Source organism: Hylobates moloch, unplaced genomic scaffold (assembly GCF_009828535.3).
Source record: "Hylobates moloch isolate HMO894 unplaced genomic scaffold, HMol_V3 SCAFFOLD_15, whole genome shotgun sequence".
Lineage (NCBI taxonomy): Eukaryota > Metazoa > Chordata > Mammalia > Primates > Hylobatidae > Hylobates > Hylobates moloch.
In genome coordinates, this window is record NW_026652290.1 from 50,619,464 (window position 1) to 50,642,971 (window position 23,508).

A 23,508-nucleotide genomic window follows, 5' to 3' on the forward strand; every position below is an offset into this window, starting at 1 on the left:
TGCAGTGGCTCACACCTATAATCCCAGCACTTTGGGAGGCCGAGGTGGGTGGATCACTTGGGGCCAGGAGTTGGAGACCAGCCTGGCCAACATGGTGAAACCCTGTCTTTACTAAAAATACAAAAACTGGTCAGGCATAGTGGTGCATGCCTGTAATCTCAGCTACTCAGGATGCTGAGGCAGGAGAATCACTTGAACCCAGAAGGCGGAGGTTGCAGTGAGTCAAGATTGCACCACTGAACTCCAGCCTGGGCAACCCAGAGAGACTGTCTTAAAAAAAAATAAAAATAAAAAAAAAAAAAAATAAATAAATAAAAATAAAATTTTTTTTTTTTTTTTTTTTTTTAAAGAGATGGGGTCTTGCTATATAGCCTGAGCTTGGATGTTATATTTAATATGTGAATAATTTCCTAGGCCTGGTGTAGCAATCATCTATCTGGAGAGGGCAGGGAAAGAGCCCTTCATGGTTCTTTGCCCATGGCCCACTCCAAACAGGGTCATACCTGCCAAAGCAGTGACAGCACGGAACACAACAGAACTGGACCAGCCCTGCTGACCTGGCTGCTACAGAACACAGCTACACCCCCGCAGGGCCTGAGTGGAATCCCTGACACTCCTCTCTGGGTTCTGGCAGGAGCAAGGGAAAGATGGTGTACACACTCCAGAGGAGGCGCCTGACTCAAAGCACCCAGCTCACCTGTACACAGGGTGTGGCTGACAAACTGGACACACACTGCTGTCCCTGCTGGCCTCCAGCACCGAGTCAGGAAGCCACACAGCTGAGCGACATTCTGGGAAACCCATGCAGCTGAGGTAGAACCTGGGAACAAGGTGCCATGTCAGATGATAGAAGTGCAGGAGATGCTCTCAGGCTCTCAGCTGTTGGCTATCAGCTGAGGCAGCCTTTCCTCAGCTGACTGAGGACAACATTCCCTTTTCTGGATGACACTTAACTGGATACACAAGGACTCATATTGAATTCATTGGGAAAAATGAGCTTTCTCACATCCCAAAAGCACAAAGCAGCTATTGCTGACCTTGCTTTCTGTTTAGAAAACCAACAACCAACCAAACTAACGCCAGGGGCTCTGTGCTGTGCACTCACACATTCTTGCCTTTCTGCCTTGTGCCAAGTCTGGGCAGTGTCAGGGGCCCCCTGTTTGCATGTGAGTAAATGGTGGCTTGGTGTGGGCTGGAAACCTGCCCAGAGACACGCATGCATGTGGGGACGGGAGCCAGGAATGGAAACCCATGTTTGTGACAGAGCCTCACCTGCAGCATCTATACCCCACCCACTGCCCATCCATCCCATCCCCGTCTCTCCTGGCCAATGTTTTTCAACACCTTGCAGTCATGAAAGGTTAGGGTTTGACTAGCCAATATGCATGTAATTTACAAATTCCTCATGCGTGTGCCTGGGTACACTATGAAGAAAAAAAAAGCCCCGAACTCCAATCATTTAAATAAGAAATTTACAATCTCAGAAATGGAAATTATCAGATAAACCCTGGAGTGGCAAATCCCACAAGATAATCTCCTAACCTTCTGGAGTAACTCAGAGAAGCATTACAAAAGAATAACAGAAGAACAAAAGAATAACAAAATAATAATAATTCTCCAATTCAGAGAATTGGAGAATTCAGAGCTAAAACAAAAGTAGTTATTCTTTCTCCTTATATTCCAATGAGTACTAATCCAATAACCTACCGATGGCAAGGAAAACCCATCAACAGCATTTATTAAGTGCTGAAATATATGCCCAGTCATTGGACTAAGCCTAGAGTGGCACTGGCTTCTGTCTGCGAGTGACGCGAGCCCTGACACCTGCTTCCAGGTCTGGCCCATAGACCTCTTGTTTCTGAGAGCCTGGGTGGCCTTCTCTTCACTTGGGCCAGCCTGGTTAATGATGGCTGGAGGTGAGGAGTCGAGAAACCTCCTTTCTTATTCAGCAGCAAGGAGCGCAGCAGTCCCAGGTGGGCCAGGCAGGATGGAAAAAGGCAGTGAAAACCCGGTTTCAAACTCTGCCTTTGCTGCCCACCATGGCTGCTTGACTCCAAGCAAGCACCTCAGCCCTCTAAGCTGCATAAAAATCCCTGCCTTGCAGGGTAGTAATGAGAATGGGATAAGGTAATGCTAACAGAGCACCACCCTGCATTACGCCAGTGAGGGATGGCACCTGATGAATGATGGCCGCCACCCCTCCAGCTCGTCTTTCCCCGTGAACTTCCTCCAGTGGCCAGCCACTGGCTCAAACAACCTGATGTGAGGCTAAATTGCCCACTCGGATCTACCATATTTAAAGCAAAAAGGGAGTTGAGATTTTCAGGTCCCATTCAGAACTAAAACTAGGAGAGAACAAAAGTAATATCTGCTGAGTATCTGCAACACATCAGGCAATGTGCTATATAGTCCTGACCGTTTTCACCAAATCCTCACCCTTAACACAGCCTTGTGAGTATTGACCTTATTTTATAAAAGAAGAAATTGGGGCTCAGAGCAGGTAAGAAACTTGCTTCAGGCCACACCGCTTATATGCAGCGTAAGTGGCATTTGAACCCAGACCCACCTAGATCTGAAGCTCATGCTCCTCCATGTGTTACACATTGGGCATATGATGTCCTATCCACAGGGGACAAAAAAACCCCACTATCACTCAGTTCCCCACCTGCTCTGAATTCCCATAGTGCTTTACATCTCAAAGGCCTGATCCCACCCTGCTATGCTTCTAGGCCAACACCTTGCCTGCAGGTTGGCAACAACAGGCCTGCCTTGAAAGATTCCATGGAGTGAAATGGCAGGGCCTTTTGAGCTGCAGCTGACACCGCAGGTGCTGGGGAGCAGAGGTAGGGGTGGAAGGCAGCGCACTGACCCGCCGTTCTTCTTGGTCTTAAGGACCATGTCCTTATTGCACTGTGGGCACTTCCTGATGGGCTCTGGCATGGCTGGGTAGATCTCTTCTTGCTGGGCCAACTCGGTCCTATTCCCAAAGTACTGGGCCAAGGCCTCGTCCAATCTGAAGAAAAGGCAAAGACAGACACCCATCAGTCGGCAATCGCTGCAAAGGTACCTACAACACTCTTATGTACACACAACAGGTGTGACCTTGAGAACCAGCTGGTCAGTGAGCCACAGGCCTCCTACAGAGAACAGATGGCAGACAGAGAAGACTGAGCTCACCATAGGCCCTGGCGCCAAACCAACTCCTGGGAGGAGAGTCCAGACACAGGCAGATGCTTCTGCTTGTCACCAGCCCACATTAAAAAGTAAAACTGGGACAGACGCGGTGGCTCACGCCTGTAATCCCAGGCCGAGGCGGGCGGATCACCTGAGGTTGGAATTTCGAGACCAGCCTGACCACCATGGTGAAAACCCATCTCTACTAAAAATACAAAATTAGCCAGGTGTGGTGGCGCATGCCTGTAATCCAAGCTACTCAGGAGGCTGAGGCAGGAGAATCGCTTGAACCCAGGAGGCAGAGGTTGCGGTGAGCCAAGATCACACCATTGCACCCTAACCTGGGCAACAAGAGTGAAACTCCATCTCAAAAAAAAAAAAAAGTAAAACTGCACAGGGTCCATGTACAAACTCCAGGAGTGTCTGTCTGCCTTAAGTTTAAACTAGCTCATGCCTGCCTTTTCACAACTGGCATGGGGTAGTCTGAAGAATAGGAAATAACAAACTGTTATTTTCTATTACAGTCTCACAACACACATCAGACACCAGATGTGTGGGAGTTTTCCCCACACACCAAGCAACTCTCCCACCAGACACCAGTTGGACATCCTCTAATTCAATTCAATTCTGACACTATGCACCTGGAGATCCATCTGACAGTTAAGGGCTCAGTCCCAGAAGACTGCTCCCCCCAATCCCCTCAGATGTCAGCCACAAATTTCAGGCTGTGACTGTGCTTCTGACTGACTGGCTATAAACTGGGGTTCCTCACACTCCCTCCTTGGTTTGAATAACTCAATCGAGTGGCTCACAGAGCTCAGGGAAACACTTTACTTATGCTTACCCGTTAATTACAAAGGATCCAGGTGAATACCCAGATGGAAGCAATGCACACGGCAAGGGATGTGGGGAAGGGGTAGCTTCTATGCCCTCTCTCAAACACCCACCCTCCAGGAATCTTTACCTGTTCAGCTATTTGGATGTGCCCCAAACCCAATTGCTTGTTTTTTGTTGTTGTTGTTGTTGTTGAAGAAGTCTCACTCTGTTGCTAGACTGCAGTGGTGCAATCTCGGCTCATTGCAACCTCCACCTTCCGGGTTAAAGCAATTCTCCTGCCTCAGCCTCCTGAGTAGCTGGGACTATAGGTACACACCACCATGCCTGGCTAATTTTTGTATTTTGTTTTTTAGCAGAGAAAGGGGTCTCACTGTGTTGGCCAGGCTGGTCTTGAACTCCTGACCTTGTGATCTGCCCGTCTCGGCCTCCCAAAGTGCTGGGATTACAGGCGTGAGCCACCGTGCCCGGCCCTTGTTTGGGGATTTTGGAGGATTACTTAGGCATGATTGACAAATCACTGGCCACGTGTGATCAACTCAACCTCCAGCCCCTCTGCTCTTCCTGAGGTATGAGTGGGAGTCAAAGTCCCAACCGTCTAATCACAAGGTTGGTTCCCTGACAACCAGACTGATCCCAAGGCTACCCAGGAGCCCTCAGCCACTAGTCATCTCATTTGCAAACAACAGACACAGCACTTAAAAAATTCCAAGGGTATCAGAAACTGAAGTCCAAATATATATATCTTATTATAAATCAATATCATAGGTAGAAAAACACATCATTTCTAACAAAATACACACATGCTGCTTGCTAAATATCCACCTCTAAATGCTCCAGAAAACAAATGGATCACACTCCAGCACTTGGGTTTACTGATTTAAAAGACTTTGTTGCCTAACTCCATGTAATGAAAGCAGAAAAAAAAAAAAAAAAGATAATTAAATCAAGAGAATGGTATTTCTAAAGCCAATAGTTCAGAATAACTGAAGGAGACTGTTCCGATTACTGTTTCTATACTGACAAAGCTCTATGGAGAGTTGTAAAGGAACCCAGAGAAGAAAGTCCAAAGAAAAGGGGTATGTGGAAAACCCCCAGGCCAGGAGGCCACTGGTGAGGATGAATCTGGCAGGGTTATGAATTCTGACTGGCCCAGATGCGATGGCTCACGCCTGTAATCCCTGCACTTTGGGAGGCTGAGGTGGGAAGATCTCTTGAGGCCAGGAGTTCAAGACCAGCCTGGGCAACATAGTGAGACCCCGTCTCTATTTCTTTTAAGGACTCACTTCTTTGCTTTAGCCACCGCTTCAATGAAAACCTGCTTGTATTTCTGCACTTGCTGCCTTAGAACCACAAATTTGTCCTTTTTGCCATCACAGATCAGCTTCAGATCAGCTTCCAGTTCAGCCCGGAGGTCAGGCTTAGACATTTCATAGCCCATGGAATCATAACCTGCAGGGAAAGAGTCGAGCTCAGTGAGGGCCCACCTGAGACCCTCAGGGACTTGGGCAACACCACCCACTACCCACTGCCAGCTGTGTCCTCCCTTACCTTCCACAAGTCCCATTCCAAGGTGCCCAGGGAGGAACCGCTTGTCTGGGGTGAGGCCCACGTACATCCGGGCTTTGATGGTCTCAATGTGCTCCGCATGAGTGGCATCCGTACCTGGAAGCCATTTGCTGGTTACTCTGAGGTAATACAGACAACAGCTCCACCTGGGTGGTGCATGGGCACCTTGCTCACCCCGGAACCCCTCCTTTGCCTGGACAGCCTATGCAGGTAAGATGCCTTCATTTCATTCCCATATAGCTCATTCAAGAAATCACAATGGCAACCTCAACTCTCTTGCTCCCTCACATCCCATTACTCAGGAAAGCTGTCAATTCCAGCTTCAAAGCTCTTTTTAAAAATTCTCCTCCCCATGTGTCCAAGCCATAGTTGCAGCTTGTGTCCCTATTTCTAGTCTCTTCCTCTACCCTAACCATTCTTTAAGCTGTGGCCAAAGGGACCTTTCAAAATGTAGCTCTGCCATGAAGGAAATGCAAATCAAAACTGCAGTGAAGCCTGGGAGTAGTGGCTCATGCCTGTAATCCCAGCACTTTGGGAAGCCAAGGTGGGCGGATCACCTGAGGTCAGGAGTTCGAGACCAGGCTGGCCAACATGCTGAAACCGTCTCTATCAAAAATACAAAAATTAGCTGGGTGTGGCGGCACGCGCCTGTAGTCCCAGCTGCTTAGGAGGCTGAGGCAGGAGAGAATCACTTGAACCCGGGAGACAGAGGCTGCAACGAGCTGAGATTGCACCACTGTGCTCCAGTCTGGGTGACAGAGTGAGACTCTGTCTTAAAAAAAAAAAAAAAAGGGCTGGGTGCGCTGGCTCACGCTTGTAATCTCAGCACTTTGGGAGGCCAAGGCGGGCAGATCACGAGGTCAGGAGATCGAGACCATCCTGGCTAACACAGTGAAACCCTGTCTCTACTAAAAATACAAAAAAAAAAAAAAAAAAATCAGCTGGGCATGGTGGCAGGTGCCTGTAGTCCCAGCTACTCGGGAGGCTGAGGCAGGAGAATGGCGTGAACCTGGGAGGCAGAGCTTGCAGTGAGCGGAGATTGAGCTACTGCATTCCAGCCTGGACGACAGAGCGAGACTCCGCCTCAACAACAGTAACAACAACAAAAACAACAACAACAACAACAACAAAATAAGCCAGTGAAATAGCAGTTCAGACCTACCAGCAAAATCAAAAAGAGAGATAATACTAAGCGTTAGTAAGGATGTGGATAAACTGGAATCCTAGTGCCTTGCTGGTGGAAACGAAAAATGGTACAGCCACTTCAGAAAAGTTTGGTGGTTCCTAAAAATGTTAAATGTAGAGTTACCATGTAAACTAGCAATCCCACTCCTAAGTCTACCCAAGAGAAATGAAAACACATATCCACACAAAACCTTGTACAAAACTGTTCACAGCAGGATTATTTATAATAGCCAAAGAGTAGAAACAACTCAAGTGTCCATCAACTGCAACCTCCGCCTTCCGGGTTCAAGCGATTCTCTTGCCTCAGCCTCCCGAGTAGCTGGGATTACAGGCACCCGCCACCAAGCCCAGGTAATTTTTTCATTTTTAGTAGAGACAGTGTTTCACCATGTTGGCGAAGCTGGTCTCGAACTCCTGACCTCAAGTGATTCACCCACCTTGGCCTCCCAAAGTGCTGGGACTACAGGTGTGAGCCACTGTGCCTGGCTCCTTATAGGAAATATCTAAAGTAGGCAGATCTGGCCAGGTGCAGTGGCTCACTCCTGTAATCCCAACACTTTGGGAGGTCGAGGTAGGAGGACAGTTTGAGGCTGCAAGTTCAAGACCAGACTAGGCAACATAGCAAGACCCTGTCCCTACATAAAACAAAAAAGTTTGGCTGGGCACGGTGGCTCAGGCCTGTAATCCCAGCACTTTGGGAGGCCGAGGCGGGTGGATCATTTGACGTCAGGAGTTCCAGACCAGCTTGGCTAAGAGTGAAACCCCATCTCTACTAACAATACAAAAATTAGCCAGTGATGCACACCTGTAGTCCCAGCTACTCAGGAGGCTGAGACAGGAGAATCTCTTGAACCTGGGAGGCGGAGGTTGCAGTGAGCTGAAATCGTGCCACTACACTCCAGCCTGGGTGACAGAGTGAGACTCTGTCTCATACAAAACAAAACAAAACAAAACAAAACAAACAAAAAAAGAACAACAAAAAAAAAACAACAAGAAAAATTAGCTGGGTGTGGCAACACATGCCTGTAGTCCCAACTACTTGGGAAGCTGAGGTGGAAGGATCCCTTGAAACTCAGAGTTCATGGCTGTGACCTAGCTTGGGTGACAGAGTAAGATCCTGTCTCTCTAAAACAAAATTTTTTAGGGACCAGGCATGGTGGCTCACACCTGTAATCCTAACACTTTGGGAGGCCTAGGCAGGCGGGTCACAAGGTCAGGAGTTCGAGACCAGCCAACTTGGCCAACATGGTGAAACCCTGCCTCTACTAAAAATAACAAAAATTAGCCAGGTGTAGTAGTGCGTGCCTGTAATCCTAGCTACTGGGGAGGCTGAGGCAGGAGAATCGCTTGAACCCGGGTGGCGGAAGTTGCAGTGAGCCAAGATCGCGCCACTCCACTCCGGCTGGAGCAACAAGAGCAAAACTCCATCTCAAACAAACAAACCAAAAAAACTGACAGTGGTGACAGCTGCACAACTTTATGAATATGCTAAAAAATGTAAATTATACATTTGAAGGAGATGAACTGTATGGTATATAAAGCTGTTAATAATATATATATATATTTTTTTTTTCTTAGATGGAGTCTCTCTCTGTCACCAAGGCTGAAGTGCAGTGGCGCAATCTCGGCTCATTGCAACCTCCACCTCCCAGGTTCAAGCAATTCTCCTGCCTCAGCCTCCTGAGTAGCTGGGATTACAGGCGTCAGCCATAACACCTAGCAATTTTTTGTATTTTTAGTAGAGATGGGATTTCACCATGTTGTCCAGGCTAGTCTTGAACTCCTGACCCCCTGCCTCGGCCTCCCAAAGTGCTGGGATTATAGGCGTGAGACACAATGCCCAGCCTGTTAATAATCTTTTAAAAATATTATGGGTTTTTTTGTAAGTGTACCTCTACGTGGTTCCTTTACTTAGAAATCCTAGAATACTCCCTGCTAACCATGTACCACCAACTAAGCCCCTCAACTGGGCAAGCCAAGGCCCTGCAAAGTCAGGCTTGGATCATCTTTCCAGGCTCACCTTCTATGGCCACTACCCCCAATCCAGCTACAGCAGGCTTCTGCTTTCCTGCTCCTGTGCCCTTCCTCAGGCCTACCCTGCACTGGGCTGCCCTTCACTGATCTGGAAGTCTTACTATGAGGTTTTGGTCCAGCTCAAATGCCAGTCCACTCATGACATTTTCTTCCCTGCCTACTCCCTGCAGAACCATTACATTGTATTCAATGTGTTGGTTTGGTTCTTCTGTTAGATTGAGAACTTAAAAAATGAGGTCTTATTCCTCTTTGTGTTCCTGGTGCTTATCCAAACTCTCACTCTTGTGGGCCTCATTTTTTTTGAGACAGGGTCTTGCTGTTGCCCAGGCTGGAGTGCAGTGGCCCAATCTCAGTGCACCTCAGTCTCTGCCTCCTGGGCTCAAGTGATCTTCCCACCTCAGACTCCCTACCTACAGGCATGCACCTAATTTTTTGTAGAGATGGTTTTTTTTTTTTTTTTTTGAGATGGAGTCTTACTCTGTCACCCAGGCTGGAGTGCAGTGGTGCGATCCTGGCTCACTGCATCCTCCACCTCCTGGGTTCATGCGATTCTCCTGCCTCAGCCTCCCGAGTAACTGGGATTACAGGTGCCCAACACCTTGTCTGGCTAATTTTTGTATTTTTAGTAGAGACAGAGTTGCACCATGTTGGTCAGGCTGGTGGTCTTAAACTCCCTACCTCAGGTGATCCATCCACTTCAGCCTCCCAAAGTGTTGGGATTACAGGCGTGAGCCACCGCGCCCAGCAAGATGGGGTTTTACCATGTTGCCCCAGCTGGTCTTGAATTCCTGGGCTCAAGTGATTCACCCATCTTGGCATCCCAAAATGCTGGGATTACAGGTGTGAGCCACCACACCCAGCCCTCATACATTTTTACCAAATAAATCATGATGGTGAACCTCTAATTTTACCTAAACCTGCAGGGTTTCTGGATGTCCTAGTGATGGTCAAGGACTTCCCGTTGAAGCACTGCTTCCTAAGTCACAGGCCTAAGAAACTCCCTTTGTGGGTAAGGCAGCTGCTTATGTAACACATGCCCAGGGAGCTCTGCTTCCCCTCCACTGTGCTGCGGGTATTCCTGGACTAGGTTTGCCAGAGAAAGCCCTTGAGAACCTTGACAAAAACGAATGGAGGGGACAGCAGATTAGTTACAAGGCCCTACCTGCAAAGCTTGAGCCATGGGACTTATTGGAAATAACACAATTCTGGCCCAGTGTTTTATTATAACCTAGTTTCTGATTCCTAAGCAATTATGGGAAATGCTTTAACAAAAGGCTAAGAATCCAGTCACCCATAGCTAACAGCAGGGTCCTGGAACATACATGAGGCCAGCGTGAGCAGCCTGAGCAAGCAGTGTGGGTGCAGGCTTGCGGAGACAGCTGCCACCCTCACCCAATGCTCCACATGGGAAGGAGGCTCAGGGCTGCCAGATCTGACACTTCAAAATGAAGACAGATATTATGATAACTGTCCCAAGTTTTAATTGTTGGTTCCTTATATGCTGTTCTTATTCAAAAGAACAATAAATCCTCATGTGACCAACGGGTGCTCCCAGTTGGGCCCTTAAAGCCACGGGAAAAGTCTCTGTTACTATGTGGACAGCACAGTGCATGGTTTAAGAGCAGTGACTATATAGAGTTATTCAGACCAGGTTTTAATAATACACACTTTGTGAACTTAGGTAAGTTCTTAACCTCTCTGAGCCTTATTTCAACTATAAAGTGGGGATAAAGATATAGCAGCTGCATTAGAGAATGATTTGAAGACTAGAGGAAACCTGTACCTGGTACACCGTAAGTGCTCAAGAGATGCGAGTTACCCAGAGGAGCCACTGACCAATGCCATGCTTTTCCATGAGGGCAATGAGGTCGGCCTCGGTGAGCAGCTTGGGCGGGCTGGTCTCCCCGTCCACCATCTCCACGGTGCTGGGCTGAAAGCAGGATCCTCGCTCATAGATAGGGAGGATCTATAGGGAGCGGCAGGTGCAGCAGTCAGATGATTCCATCATCACACCCAGGCAAAAAATAACCTCATTTCAAGAAACATGGTCCTGCTCCACTAGAGAACTCAGGGCTCGCAACACAACTGTCCTCCCTCTCCCTGGGGACCACTCTTTTATTACCTTGTCACTCCAGTGATCATATGGATACACATCCAGATAGTTTCGGGCCAGAATCACGAGGCCGTGGGCCACAAAGCGTTCCTGAGTGATGTCAATCTCCACTGTGGTCTCCTGCCCCTGAGCATCCTGGGAGCAGCAAGCCAGGAAATGGCGAACAATAAATTCGTATAGTCGCTGTTCATCTCCCTAGGAAGAAAAGAGGAGTTTGAAACTCCCCCTAGAATATCACCTCTCAAGGACAGGAGCATCGCCGGTAGCCTTAGCCTAATGTCCTGCACAGAAGAGGCCACACTGCTCCTCAGGCCCTGCACTAAGATGGAGTGCCAGGCAAACAAGTCCTGGGGAGAGGATGGGTTTAGGTTGACACATCTTACAACTCAAATCTGGCAAGGACAAGCAAGGGAGTCATCTTCCCCTCCAGACTGGGAAGTGGTTCTTTGATGTAAACCCAATCTAAGCAGAAAACAAGATGAAAGCATAAGAAGTTAGCAAGAGACTCCTCAAATACAAGAGACACAGCAACACTGCACCTGGTGGCCTTAGCCCAACTTCATGCGCACGTTTAAGCAGTAATTTGTCAGGGTAATTTTCAATTAGGTAATCAATGATTTAGTGAGCCTCAATCTATCAAAAGCCCATGAGACATTTATACACATATCCAATAATTCCCCTTCTAAGGATTTCTTCAAAGGAAATAACTGGAGAACCACAAAGATATTTATGTCTACAAATGTTAACTATAGTTTCAAAAACACACAAAAAACAGATTTGGCAAAATAAATTATGGCACATCTTTGCAATTGTTAAATATCATGCTTAACAGGCAATTTTTCCTCCCTTATAGTCTTTTGTATTTCTTAATTTGTCTAAAATGAACATGTAATTTTTTTTTTCCAAGGCAGAGTCTCATTCTGTCGCCAGGCTGGAGTGCAGTGGTGCAATCTCGGCTTATTGCAACCTCCGCCTCCCGGATTCAAGCGATTCTCCTGCCTCAGCCTCCTAAGAGCTGGGACTATTGGCACACATTACGCCCAACTAATTTTTGTACTTTTAGTAGAGACGGGGTTTCACCATGTTGGCCAAGATGGTCTCAATTTCCTGACCTTGTGATCCACCCGCCTTGTCCTATCAAAGTGTTGGGATTACAGGCGTAAGCCACTGCGCCCGGCCATATTTTTAAAATCAGAAAGAATATATGTTATTAAAAGAAGGAGGAGAAGAACAAAAGACTAAGATTTCCCCAGCTTTCTGAGAAGCCTACAGATGTAAACAAGCCTAATGGCTCCTGTGCCTGCAGAGCCTGCCCCTGGCTGAGGAAATGACTGAGACAGACAAGCAGAGCTGAGTGGGAAACTGCAGTGACAGGGGGTGGCACGACTAGGGTGGCAGCAAAGTTTCAGGAGGAAACCAAAACTGAGCCAGCCTTGGGAGGATGGATAGAATTCGCTAGTTCCAGGGACTGGGAAGGCCACAAAGGCTCACAGTGGGGGTGGGGGTCTGCACAGGGGTTGCCTATGAAGGACTAGCAGGGAAGCAGCAGGAGCTGATGAAGAGTGGGACATGGGGGCCCACCACGGGGAGGGATGAGGTGGTCTTTATCAAAGCCAGGCAGAGGATTGTGAAATGAGAGAGATCTCACAATCACTCGTTTTTATGATCACAGCCCACAGAGTAAATTCAAACCTTACTACTGACCCTCAGCACTTCCCTCTGGGTTCCAGCAGGCAGTACATTCAGGGAAACCAACCTGTAAGCTGTTGGTGTATTTGGTGGGGTGAATGGGAGGGTGAGCTTGGTCAGACTTGTTCCCATTGCGTGGGGTGGGACCACCCCGCTCTAGAATGCTCTGGGCAAAGGCCCCCCAGCGTGGATCGGGGGTCTGCTGTTCCACCAACACCGTCAGGTTTAAGTCTCTGGGAAAAATGTTTGTTTCTGTTCGGGGATAGCTGATGTACCTAAAACCAAGGCAAACAAACAGAAAAAGAAGTTGCTAGGCTCTCTGATTGGTCTATAAACAACTGAAAGCACCCACTAACACCTGCAAACACTCATCTGATATAGCCAACTCAACTGAAGGCAGCCTAGGTTACCTGATTCAGAAAAGTTCTGAGATGAGATGCACCCCCTCATGGGATGAAAAGCAGCTGGCTCTCTTGCTAGGACCCTCAAAGAAGCCAAAGGAGAAACAAAAGGGGCAGCACAGCACAGGATAAAGGCCAGCAGCCTCATAGCCTGGGGCTTGTCACTGGCCACTCTGAGAGTCAGTCTGACAGACCAACCCTGATGCAGCACATGAGCCTCACTGACCCTGACAAATTCCAGTGCTTCGAGACTTTTCTTAGAATATACAACGAACAATGCTGTCCAATAAAACTGTAATGTGGACTCTATTTGTTTTTTCTTTTTTGAGATAGTCTTGCTGTGGCGCCCAGGCTGGATGTAGCAGCGCCATCTTGGCTCACTGCCGCCTCCGTCTCCCAAGCTAAAGTGATCCTCCTGCCTCAGCCTCCTGAATAGCTGGGACTGCAAGTGTGTGGCACCATGCCTGGCTAATTTTTTTTTTTTTTGTATTTTTTTTGTAGAGACAGGGTTTTGCCATGTTGCTCAGGTTGGTCTTGAACTCCTGAGCTCAAGCGATCCTCCTGCCTAGGCCTCCCAAAGTGCTCAGATTTCAGGTGTGACCCAACATACCCAGTCTCTATTTGTAATTTTTGTTTCCCCCCAGAGAAGGAGTCTTGCTCTGTCACCCAGGCTGGAGTACAGTGGCGTGATCTCAGCTCACTGCAACCTCTGCCTCCTGGGTTCAAGCAATTCTCCTGCCTCAGCCTCCTGAGTAGCTGGGATTACAGGTGCCTGCCACCACACCTGGCTAATATTTGTATTTTTAGTAGAGATGGGGTTTCATCATGTTGGCCAGGCTGGTCTCGAATTCCTGACCTCATGATCCGCCCACCTCGGCCTCCCAAAGTGCTAGGATTACAGGCGTGAGCCACCACGCCCGGCATAATTTAAAATGTTCAATTAGTCACTTAAGTTACTGGGATAGTTTACATTCTATTTTCATAAAAGTCTTCAAAACCCAGCGTATATTTTACATCTATAGCACATCCCAATTTGGACAACTTGAATTTCAACTGCTCAATAGCTGCAGGCTGGACAGCACAGTTAGACGACCTCAGTGCTGGGGTGTACATGACTGGGGCAGGGAGGAGTTTCACAGGCAAACAACTTTTAAAGGTGCCACCCACTGTCTGCAACTTGCCAGGGCCACAGGGAGATGGCTGAGGAGTCAAAAGTAAGATCTGAATCTACTCTATGGGTTTTTATATAGAAACACCTTTTCGGTATCAGAAAAGAGAAGTCAAAGTCAAAATCCTCAGAGCTTGGGTGCTATCTAGACAATCAGTTTTTCCCCATAAACTCTTATTTCTTTCTTTCTTTTTTCTTTTTTTTTTTTTTGAGATGGAGTCTCGCTCACTCGCCAGGCTGGGGTGCAGCGGTGCGATCTCAGCTCACTGCAACCTCCTCCTCTTGGGTTCAAACGATTCTCCTGCCTCAGCCTCCCCAGTAACTGGGACTACAGGCACGCACCACCACGCCCAGCTAATTTTTGTATTTTTAGTAGAGATCGGGTTTCACCATGTTGGCCAGGATGGTCTCAATCTCTTGACCTCGTCATCTGCCCGCCTCGGCCTCCCAAAGTGCTGGGATTACAGGCGTGAGCCACCGCGCCCAGCCCATAAACTCTATTTCTCAAATATTTCATCCTGATAAAGACGGTTCAAATTCTACTCCCAAACCCAAAATATTTACCCTTGAGTGTAGAGCTTCTCAGCAATCCTCATGGTTTCTTTAGCATTTATTCTCAACTTTCGAGAAGCCAGTTTCTCAAGCTCCTGTGAAATGGGTCAACAGGCATGTTAGGTGTACTGCATGGGTCAGGCAGCACAACTCAAATACACAACTCATCTTCAGTCAAATCTGGCCCCTGTCACTCTAGGTGCTTCTATCAAACACAGCTGAAAAGGCTGTCCAACAACGATTTCCGGGCCTGCCAGGCAGAGTCAGATCCTAGCCTAGTGGTTCTCAGACTTTAATGTGTGCAGGACTCAACTGGGAAGCCAGCAGATTCGGGGCCCTGACCACCGGGGAAGCTGCTATGTTGCGCAGGCTGATCTTGAACTCCTGGCCTCAAGTAATCCTCCCGCCTTGGCCTCCCAAAATGCTAGGATCACAAGTGTGAGCTACCATATCCAGCCCAAACTCCACATTTTTTTTTTTTTTTTTTGAGACAGAGTCTCGCCCTGTCGCCTAGGCTGTAGTGCAGTGGCATGATCTTGGCCCACTGCAACCTCCGCCTCCTGGGTTCCAGTGATTCTCCTGCTTCAGCCTCCCAAGTAGCTGGGATTACAGCACCACCACGCTTGGCAAATTTTTGTATTTTTAGTAGAGATGGGGTTTTGCCATGTTGGCCTGGCTGGCCTTGAACACCTGACCTCAGGTAATCTGCTCGCCTTGGCCTCCCAAAGTGCTGGAATTACCCAGAAATCTACATTTTTAAATTTTTTTTATTTTCAAGACGGAGTCTCGCTCTTGTTGTCCAGACTGCAGTGCAGAGGCACTATCTCGGTTCACTGCAACCTCCGCCTCCCGGGTTCATGCGATTCTCCTGCCTCAGCCTCCCGAGTAGCTGGAACTACAGGCGCTCACCACGCCTGGCTAATTTTTGTGTTTTCAGTAGAGACGGGGTTTTTCCATGCTGGCCAGGCTGGTCTCAAATTCCTGACCTCAGGTGATCCACCTGCCTTGGCCTCCCAAAGTGCTGTGATTACAGGCGCAAGCCACTGCGTCTGGCCCAGAAATCTACATTTTTTTTTTTTTTCACATGGAGTCTCACTCTGTCATCCAGGCTGGAGTGCAGTGGCGTGATCTTGGCTCACTGTAAGCTCTGCCTCCTCGGTTCACGCCAATTCTCCTGCCTCAGCCTCCTGAGTAGCTGGGACTACAGGCACCTGCCACCACGCATGGCTGATTTTTTGTATTTTTAGTAGAGACAGGGTTTCACCATGTTAGCCAGGATGGTCTCGATCTCCTGACCTTGTGATCTGCCCGCCTCAGCCTCCCAAAGTGCTGAGATTACAGGCGTGAGCCACTGCGCCTGGCCCGAAATCTACATTTTTTAACAAGCAGTCTAATACACTGCTCTAACACAGTCTGAGAACCACACTTTGGGAACACCACCCAAGCCCCAGTAAATTCTCATGGAGGGTGAAAACCGCAGGAGGCCTCCTGGGGGATAACCAGCTGTTCTTTTCCCTAGGTGACAAGCTAACAATGCTGATGACTATATGTCACACTAAAGCACACTTAACCAGTGAGGACTAAAACACATATGCCTACTATATAAAATCAATGCAGCTGGGCATGGTGGCTCATGCCTCTAATCCCAGCAAGACTCCGTCTCAAAAAACAAACAAACAAACAAACAAAACGTATAACTTCCCCCATGCAATCCCTCCACACATATACACATTTACTGTGGCTTGACCAAGACAAAGAATGCACTGCCCACCAGTCCCTGTGTGCTTCTTAGCCTCCATGCTTGTTAGCCTGAGTGTTCTGTATTTCCAAACTCCAGAGTGAATTCTAATAGTACTTCTATCCCAAATTTTCCTGCTAAGTGGTGACTGAGAAGGCATACTCCTAATGTGATTTATTCAGACTTGTGTTCCATCAGGGTGGCTCTTTCTGGGGTCAAATAATTTGAGAAGCCCTGTTCTAAAGTAGGTTCATATAGCAGGTTATTTAAAGCAATATTTACACAGATTATGTAGCAACATGAAAAAAATGCTTGGGTGGAAAACACAAGCTACTCTTATTATAATGCTGTAAAAACATGCATCTTAAAAAACTGAAAGAGATACTAGTAATTATGTAAGGACGGTGAAGCCATAGGTTGTTTTCCTCTTTTTGTTTCCCAAACCTCATACAATGCAGTTATATTGCATTTAACAACAACAACAACAACAACAACAACAACAACAACAACAACAGGCCAGGCGCAGTGGCTCACGCCTATAATCCCAGCACTTTGGGAGGCTGAGGTGGGCAGATCACCTGAGGTCAGGAGTTCGAGGCCAGCCTGACCAACATGGAAAAACCCCGCCTCTACTACAAATACAAAATTAGCAGGGCGTGGTGGTGCATGCCTATAATCCCAGCTACTCGGGAGGCTGAGGCAGGAGAATCGCTTGAACCCGGGAGGCATAAGTTGTGGTGAGCCGAGACTGCACCATTGCACTCCAGCCTAGGCAACAAGAGGAAACTCCGTCTCAAAAAAAAAAAAAAAAAAAAAAAAATTAACAGGCCAAGCAGTGGTTGGGTGTGGTGGCTTATGCCTGTAATCCCAGTATTTTGGGAGGCTGGGGCTGGAGAATCACTTGAGGCCAGGAGTTTGAGATCAGCCTGGTCAACATAGTAAGATCCCATCTCTACAAAAAAATTTAAAAAATAATTAGCTGGTCATAGTGGCACATGGCTATAGTCCCAGCTACTTGGGAGGCTGAGGTGGGAAGATCTCTTGAGCCCAGAAGTTTGAGTCTACAAAAACAAAACAAACAGTGAGGCTAAGCAGGACCGTGTCTTTCTCCAGTGTTTTCTTGTGTGGCCTGGCGATGGGTAGTATTTTCTTCCACCAAGCCACAGTCTAGGCAGTAGAACTATGGCCTCAAAACAGTAAGTGTTCCCTCAGTGCCTGAAACAGCCTGTCTGGAACATACCACAGTGTCCAAAGCTTGAGGCCGCCACTTGCTCTTGGGCTTAGATCTGACCTCTACCACAGTTGCCATGGGATCCTAGAAAGCCAGGAAAGAAAAGACCATGTTAACCTGTTAGTGCATCATCTCCATCCTTCCTATGGATGGATATCCTCTGGAAGGATAGCCCATGCCAATCCTTCCAGATCACACTGACCACCACCAGTTAAGCCCGCAGTGACAGCCTAGGAGTGCCCCACTTAATGTCGCTTGTAGCTGACAGTATGGTAGACACCATCACTACTTTCCCACTCAAACCAAGATTGTGAAGGGCAATTTCACAAGCCTTAAGGTGCTTCCTCCAGAGCCTATGAAATCCAACAGCCTATGCATCACCTGAGTGCAGTTTTCTATGTACACACGCACAGTGCTCTTTCTGTTGTTGTTTTGTTTAAAATATAGAGATGGGGTCTTGCTATGTTGCCCAGGCTGGCCCAGAAGTCCTGGGCTCAAGCAATACTCCCATAAGCCACCATGCTTGGCCCAGTGCTCCTTTAAAAAAAAAAAAAAATTCAGGATAATACAGAGTTAGAAATAGGAGAAATTGCCGGGCACGGTGGCTCATGCCTGTAATTCTACCACTTTGGGAGGCCAAGGCTGGCGTATCACAAGGTCAAGAGAGCTAGAGCATCCTGGCCAACATGGTGAAAATCCATCTCTACTAAAAATACAAAAATTAGCTGGGCATGGTGGCACACGCCTGTAGTTCTAGCTACTGGGGAGGCTGAGGCAGGAGAATAGCTTGAACCTGGGAGGTAGAGGTTGCAGTGAGCCGAGATTGTGCCGTTGCACTCCAGCCTGGCAACAGAGCTAGATTCTGTCTCGGGGAAAAAAAAAAAAAAGAAAAGAAATAGGAGAAATTGTACAATATAAGTTGGAGACCTTTAATCTTAAAACCAGCTTCATAGTTTACATCACCCACCACGTAGTCCTGCACCACATCCGAGTGAAGGAGAAACAGGGCAGGTCTTTTTATTACTTACTTTTATATTTTATTATTATTTATCTTTTTTTTTTTGAGGCAGTATCTCATTCTGTCACTCAGGCTGAAGTATAGCAGCATAATCACGGCTCACTGCAGCCTCAAACTGCTGGGCTCAAGCGATTCTCCCACCTCAGTCTCCCAAGTAGATGGAACTATATGCAGGTACCACCATGCCCAGCTAATTTTTTTTCTTTTTTGTAAAGATGGGGTTTCACTATGAAACCCAGGCTGGTGGTCTTTTTATTTAACAAATAATTGTGCAGTGTCACAGAGACTCCCAGTGGTCCAGGGTCAAAGGGTGGAGTGACAGAGAGATGGAGAAGGCAGCATGGTCTGCAGAAGGGGCAGGGACACACTGGGACTCAGTCGTGCACTGCCATGTACAGCTCTCATGTGTCTGTGGGTAAGTCTCTTCACTTTCTTTAGCTTCTTCATCTGGAAAATGCGGATGCTATCACTGCCTTCACAGGCATTATTAGGATTAAAAAAAACAACACATAACAAAGTGTGCCTGGTCCATGGCGGATGCTGCAGTTATCACATCCCTTTGCCTAATTAGTAACAAATCCGCCAGTGGGCTACAGCCAAGAAGCACACCATGAATTAAGCCTAGAGAGCTCAGAATTTTACTTAAGCATCACTCTGCGGCCCCTGGGTTAAACCAGGCTGTTATGTGCTAATAGGAAGTAACATCAGAAAGTAAACAATCAGCCCAAGGGCCAGGAAACGTTAGGGTGGGTCCTAACTCTGCCATCAACTGGCCTATGGCTCGGGCCAGTCTTGCTCCCTTCTATGGCACATGCGTGTCCCACCCACCCCCCAAGCCCTCTCCCTAATCTCTCCAGCCTCTGCTCAAGTGTCACCCCTCCCCTCACTGTCCCTCCGGCCTTTCTCTATCCCTTTACCTTGCTTTATTTTCTTCCTAGCTTTTATCACTATATAAAATTAACCCACTAATTTGTGACTTTCACTACTCTAGATGTCCTCATGTGACCAATAAAGAGAGGGCTGAGCCAAATGCTGTTCATTCTCTCCTAGCTCTATAAGTCAATGAACTGGACTGGTCTAGCTAATCCTTGCTAATTTCTCGTGATAGTATATGCCCCAAGAGGGGATTTCAACTATACATTTCCCAAAATTTCTGATTTTATCTAAAAATAATGCAGATGCTTCCCTTTTCCTTTTAGTGCTGTTTTCATGGGGTTCTAGTCTTATTGGTTCCCAAAAAGTGATCCCCTGAGATGCAAACTTAAAGCTAAAGTCCAATGGGAGAATGAGACAGATCACCTCTGCCAACAGTGGGAGTGGTTTGGGAGGTGTGCAGAATGTTTCCTAGATCATTAGGGGTTCGAAGGACTTCTTACCTCCATACACAACTGATAGAGAACTAGGCAAGCCGTGTGGTTAAAGAGTCGATGTCTTTTCCAGTTGAATTCTACGATACCATCTTTGTGGTCATGAGTTACTATATTAAGGAGAGACAAACAGAAAGGCTGTGTCTCAGAGATATGTGTCATGATATGACAAATGGAAAAAGGTTTATTATGGTGAAAGTCAAAGGAATATCAAATAGGGAAGAGTTTCTGGATAACAAAGGGAACTTTAAGTGGATTGTAATGGGCCAGGGAGGATGACGGCAAGACTAAAATAAATCACATCTTTATTAGTGCTATTAATGCTCACAGTCCCCCTCCTTAACCTTGGGCCCATAGGTCCCAGGCCATAACCCCCACTCCAGGCCCTACCTTTAATTCTGTGGAAGATTTCTGGTACAAAAGCCTGAATGGCTTTGAACCGCTCCACCACAAAGCCCAGTGTGGGGAACTGGCAGCTGCCGTAACTGATGAGCTGCTCTGCCAGCACCTCAGGAAAAATCCTCTGAAGCCGCAGGGTCTGGAACCTAGTAAAGGCAGCTCCTGGAGAGTGAAGGAAGGTGAAAATGATGGATAATGAGAGTCCAGGGCTGGCTGCACATATCGACACAGAGCCCATTTTTGGTCCCATAACACAACATTAATGTGGCCATGGGAGAGGTCTGCCTAGCTCCTCACCAATCCTCAGGTCCAGCTCCTGCCTCACATCCACAGCATCGCTCACCCTCTGATCAGGCTTGGTCAGGTTTTCACAAGCTGTCCTGACGGCATGGGGTGTGATCTCAGAGAATCGGGCTCGCAACACCTGCAGATTGGGCTTTACTGCAGAACACAAGGTGTTACCAAGGTCAAAGTCAAATCACACTGCCCTCCATCATAAAGGACTCACTTTTCTTAAAGCCCCTTGAAATAAAGGCAAACCAGTTCAAGAAGCTGTGAGATGACCAATTTACCTATTAGGTTAAATCAATGGTGTACAGTGTCTAAAGAGGAAACATCACCATAACCTTCAAACTGAGTGTGCTGTCAGAAATAGTGATGGAGTTAATTTTAGCTAATAACTGTGGGGAAAAGAGAGATCAGATCGTTACTGTGTCTATGTAGAAAAAGGAAGACATAAAGAAACTCCATTTTGATCTGTATTAAGAAAAATTGTTCTGCTTTGAGATGCTGTTAATCTGTGACTGTTGTCCCAACCCTGTGCTCACAAAAACATGTGCTGTATTGACTCAAAGTTTAAGGGATTTAGGGCTGTGCAGGATGTACTTTGTTAAAAATGTGTTTGCAGACAGTACGCTTTGTGAAAGTCATTGCCATTCTCCATTCTCTATTAACCAGAGACACAATGCAGAAGGCTGCAGGGACCCCTGCCCAAGAAAGCCTGGGTATTGTCAAGGTTTCCCCCCACTGAGACAGCCTGAGATATGGCCTCGTGGGAAGGGAAAGACCTTACAGCCCCCCAGCCCGACACTCGTAAAGGGTCAGTGCTGAGAAGGATTAGTGAAAGAGTGAGGCTTCTATGCAGTTGAGATAAGAAGAAGGCATCTGTCTCCTGCACGTCTCTGGGAATGGAATGACTCGGTGTAAAACCGACCATATATCCCATTCTGAGATAGGAGAAAACCGCCTTATGGCTGGAGGCGAGGCATCATGGCGGCAATACTGCTCTGTTACTCTTTACTGCACTGAGATGTTTATGTAAAGTTAAACATAAATATAGCCTACGTGCACATCCAGGCACAGCACCCTCCCTTAAACTTATTTATGACACAGAGTCTTTTGTTCACATGTTTTCCTGCTGACCCTCTCCCCACCAACACCCAATAGTCACACCGCATTCCCCTCGCCAAGATAGTAAAGATAGTGATCAATCAATACTGAGTGAACTGAGACCAGCGCTGGTGTAGGTCCTCACTTGCTGAGCGCCAGTCCCCTGGGCCCACTTTTCTTCCTCTATACTTTGTGTGTGCCTTATTTCTTTTCTCAGTCTCTCGTCTCCACCTTGTGAGAAATACCCACAGGTGTGGAGGGGCAGGCCCCCTTCACTAACTAAAATATAAAATGCTCTTGGTGAACATTTTTTTTGGAGACAGTCTCACTCTGTCACCCAGGCTGGAGTGCAGTGGCGCAATCTCAGCTCACTGCAACCTCTGCCTCCTGGGTTCAAGCAATTCTCCTGCCTTGGTCTCCTTAGTAGCTGGGACTACAGGCACCCGCCACCACACCTGGCTAATTTTTGTATTTTTAGTAGAGACAGGGTTTCACCATGTTGACCAGGCTAGTCTTGAACACCTGACCTCAGGAGATCCACCTGCCTCAGCCTCCCAAAGTGCTGGGATTACAGGCATGAGCCACCGTGCCTGGCTGCCTTTTGCAACTTTAATCTTACTTGCTCTCTCAGGCCTTTTGGGAAAAGAAAAATATTGTCAATTAAAGGGTACTGTAGGGGAATTTCATGTCCCTTCAGCAAAGAATATAGGACATATACACACTGTCCTTGAAAGTTAATGCACTTAAATTTCCAGGAGTCATTACAGCTTTGAACACAAAACCACTAAAGGAAAGTAGCAACCCCACCCTCTGAGCCAGAGAATGGCCCGTTCATCACTCCAAGTTACTCAAAACCATTAACACTGTTAGAGCCTTTAAATCCACTGCAACTATTATTTATTAATAGTCGAGCATTGTACAACTAATATGAGATTAAAAAAGAAAACAGAACATTTCATAATTATTCTTTGTACTTTACTTGTGGTATATTCATTCTTTAACACATATTCAATATGTAATTTTATTTTTCTATTTTTGTTTCCATTAACCAAATACTAAAAGAATTCAATATATAACAACAACAACAACAAAAAGAATATAAAGTCCCTGTTCTCAAGGAGCCGGGTATCTGCTTGTATGCTTGTATCTAACAAGGAATGAATCCTGGGCTAAATGGTTTACACCACTCATTAACTCATCTAATCTCTGTGGCAGTCCCAGGAAACATGTCAGACTGGCCTGATGTTAGAGACAAGGAAGTCGAGGCTCCCAATGGCTCAGTGATTTGCTCCAGGACACATGGCTGGTGGGACTCACAGATCGGGAGGGAAGAGTACCTGCAGAGGAACTCATCCACGGCCCACATGCACATATAAACAAGAACACTCTATTTATGGAGTTCCAAAGTAGAGAAAGTCAGCAGCAGCAGCACTTACCAGCCTTACACACGTGGATAATCTCAAACCCGATGTTTTCGCCTTCTCTATCACAGTCAGTCCAGATCACCAGAGCCTGGCACTGGCGAGTCTCTCGTTCCAGAGTTTTCTGAAGTTCACAGTGGAATAAGAGTGGTGAGAACAGAATTGCAGAACAGTGACTTGACACCTCTATGCTAAGGGGATTTGACTGAAGGTTAATGCTGCTCTT

The 23,508-nt window shown here is 47.1% G+C and overlaps 1 protein-coding gene across 5 annotated transcripts in view; it reads right to left on the bottom strand.

Moving 5' to 3' along the window:
* Nucleotides 1-23,508, bottom strand: part of TOP3A (DNA topoisomerase III alpha) — a 42,509-nt gene that overhangs the window by 9,191 nt on the left and 9,810 nt on the right. For all 5 annotated transcript variants that reach the window (XR_009210085.1, XM_032178675.2, XM_032178677.2 and 2 more), the window contains 13 exons: nucleotides 23,298-23,406; nucleotides 20,770-20,913; nucleotides 20,464-20,634; nucleotides 20,083-20,183; nucleotides 17,698-17,772; nucleotides 14,732-14,814; nucleotides 12,666-12,873; nucleotides 10,919-11,104; nucleotides 10,633-10,762; nucleotides 5,560-5,673; nucleotides 5,295-5,460; nucleotides 2,870-3,013; nucleotides 698-820 (listed from right to left, as the gene is read on the bottom strand). Coding sequence is in view for 4 of the 5 variants with exons in the window: in XM_032178675.2 (XP_032034566.1) it covers nucleotides 698-820; nucleotides 2,870-3,013; nucleotides 5,295-5,460; nucleotides 5,560-5,673; nucleotides 10,633-10,762; nucleotides 10,919-11,104; nucleotides 12,666-12,873; nucleotides 14,732-14,814; nucleotides 17,698-17,772; nucleotides 20,083-20,183; nucleotides 20,464-20,634; nucleotides 20,770-20,913; nucleotides 23,298-23,406 (1,754 nt within the window). In the remaining variant the exon portion in view is untranslated. The remainder of the gene's footprint in view (nucleotides 1-697; nucleotides 821-2,869; nucleotides 3,014-5,294; nucleotides 5,461-5,559; nucleotides 5,674-10,632; nucleotides 10,763-10,918; nucleotides 11,105-12,665; nucleotides 12,874-14,731; nucleotides 14,815-17,697; nucleotides 17,773-20,082; nucleotides 20,184-20,463; nucleotides 20,635-20,769; nucleotides 20,914-23,297; nucleotides 23,407-23,508) is intronic.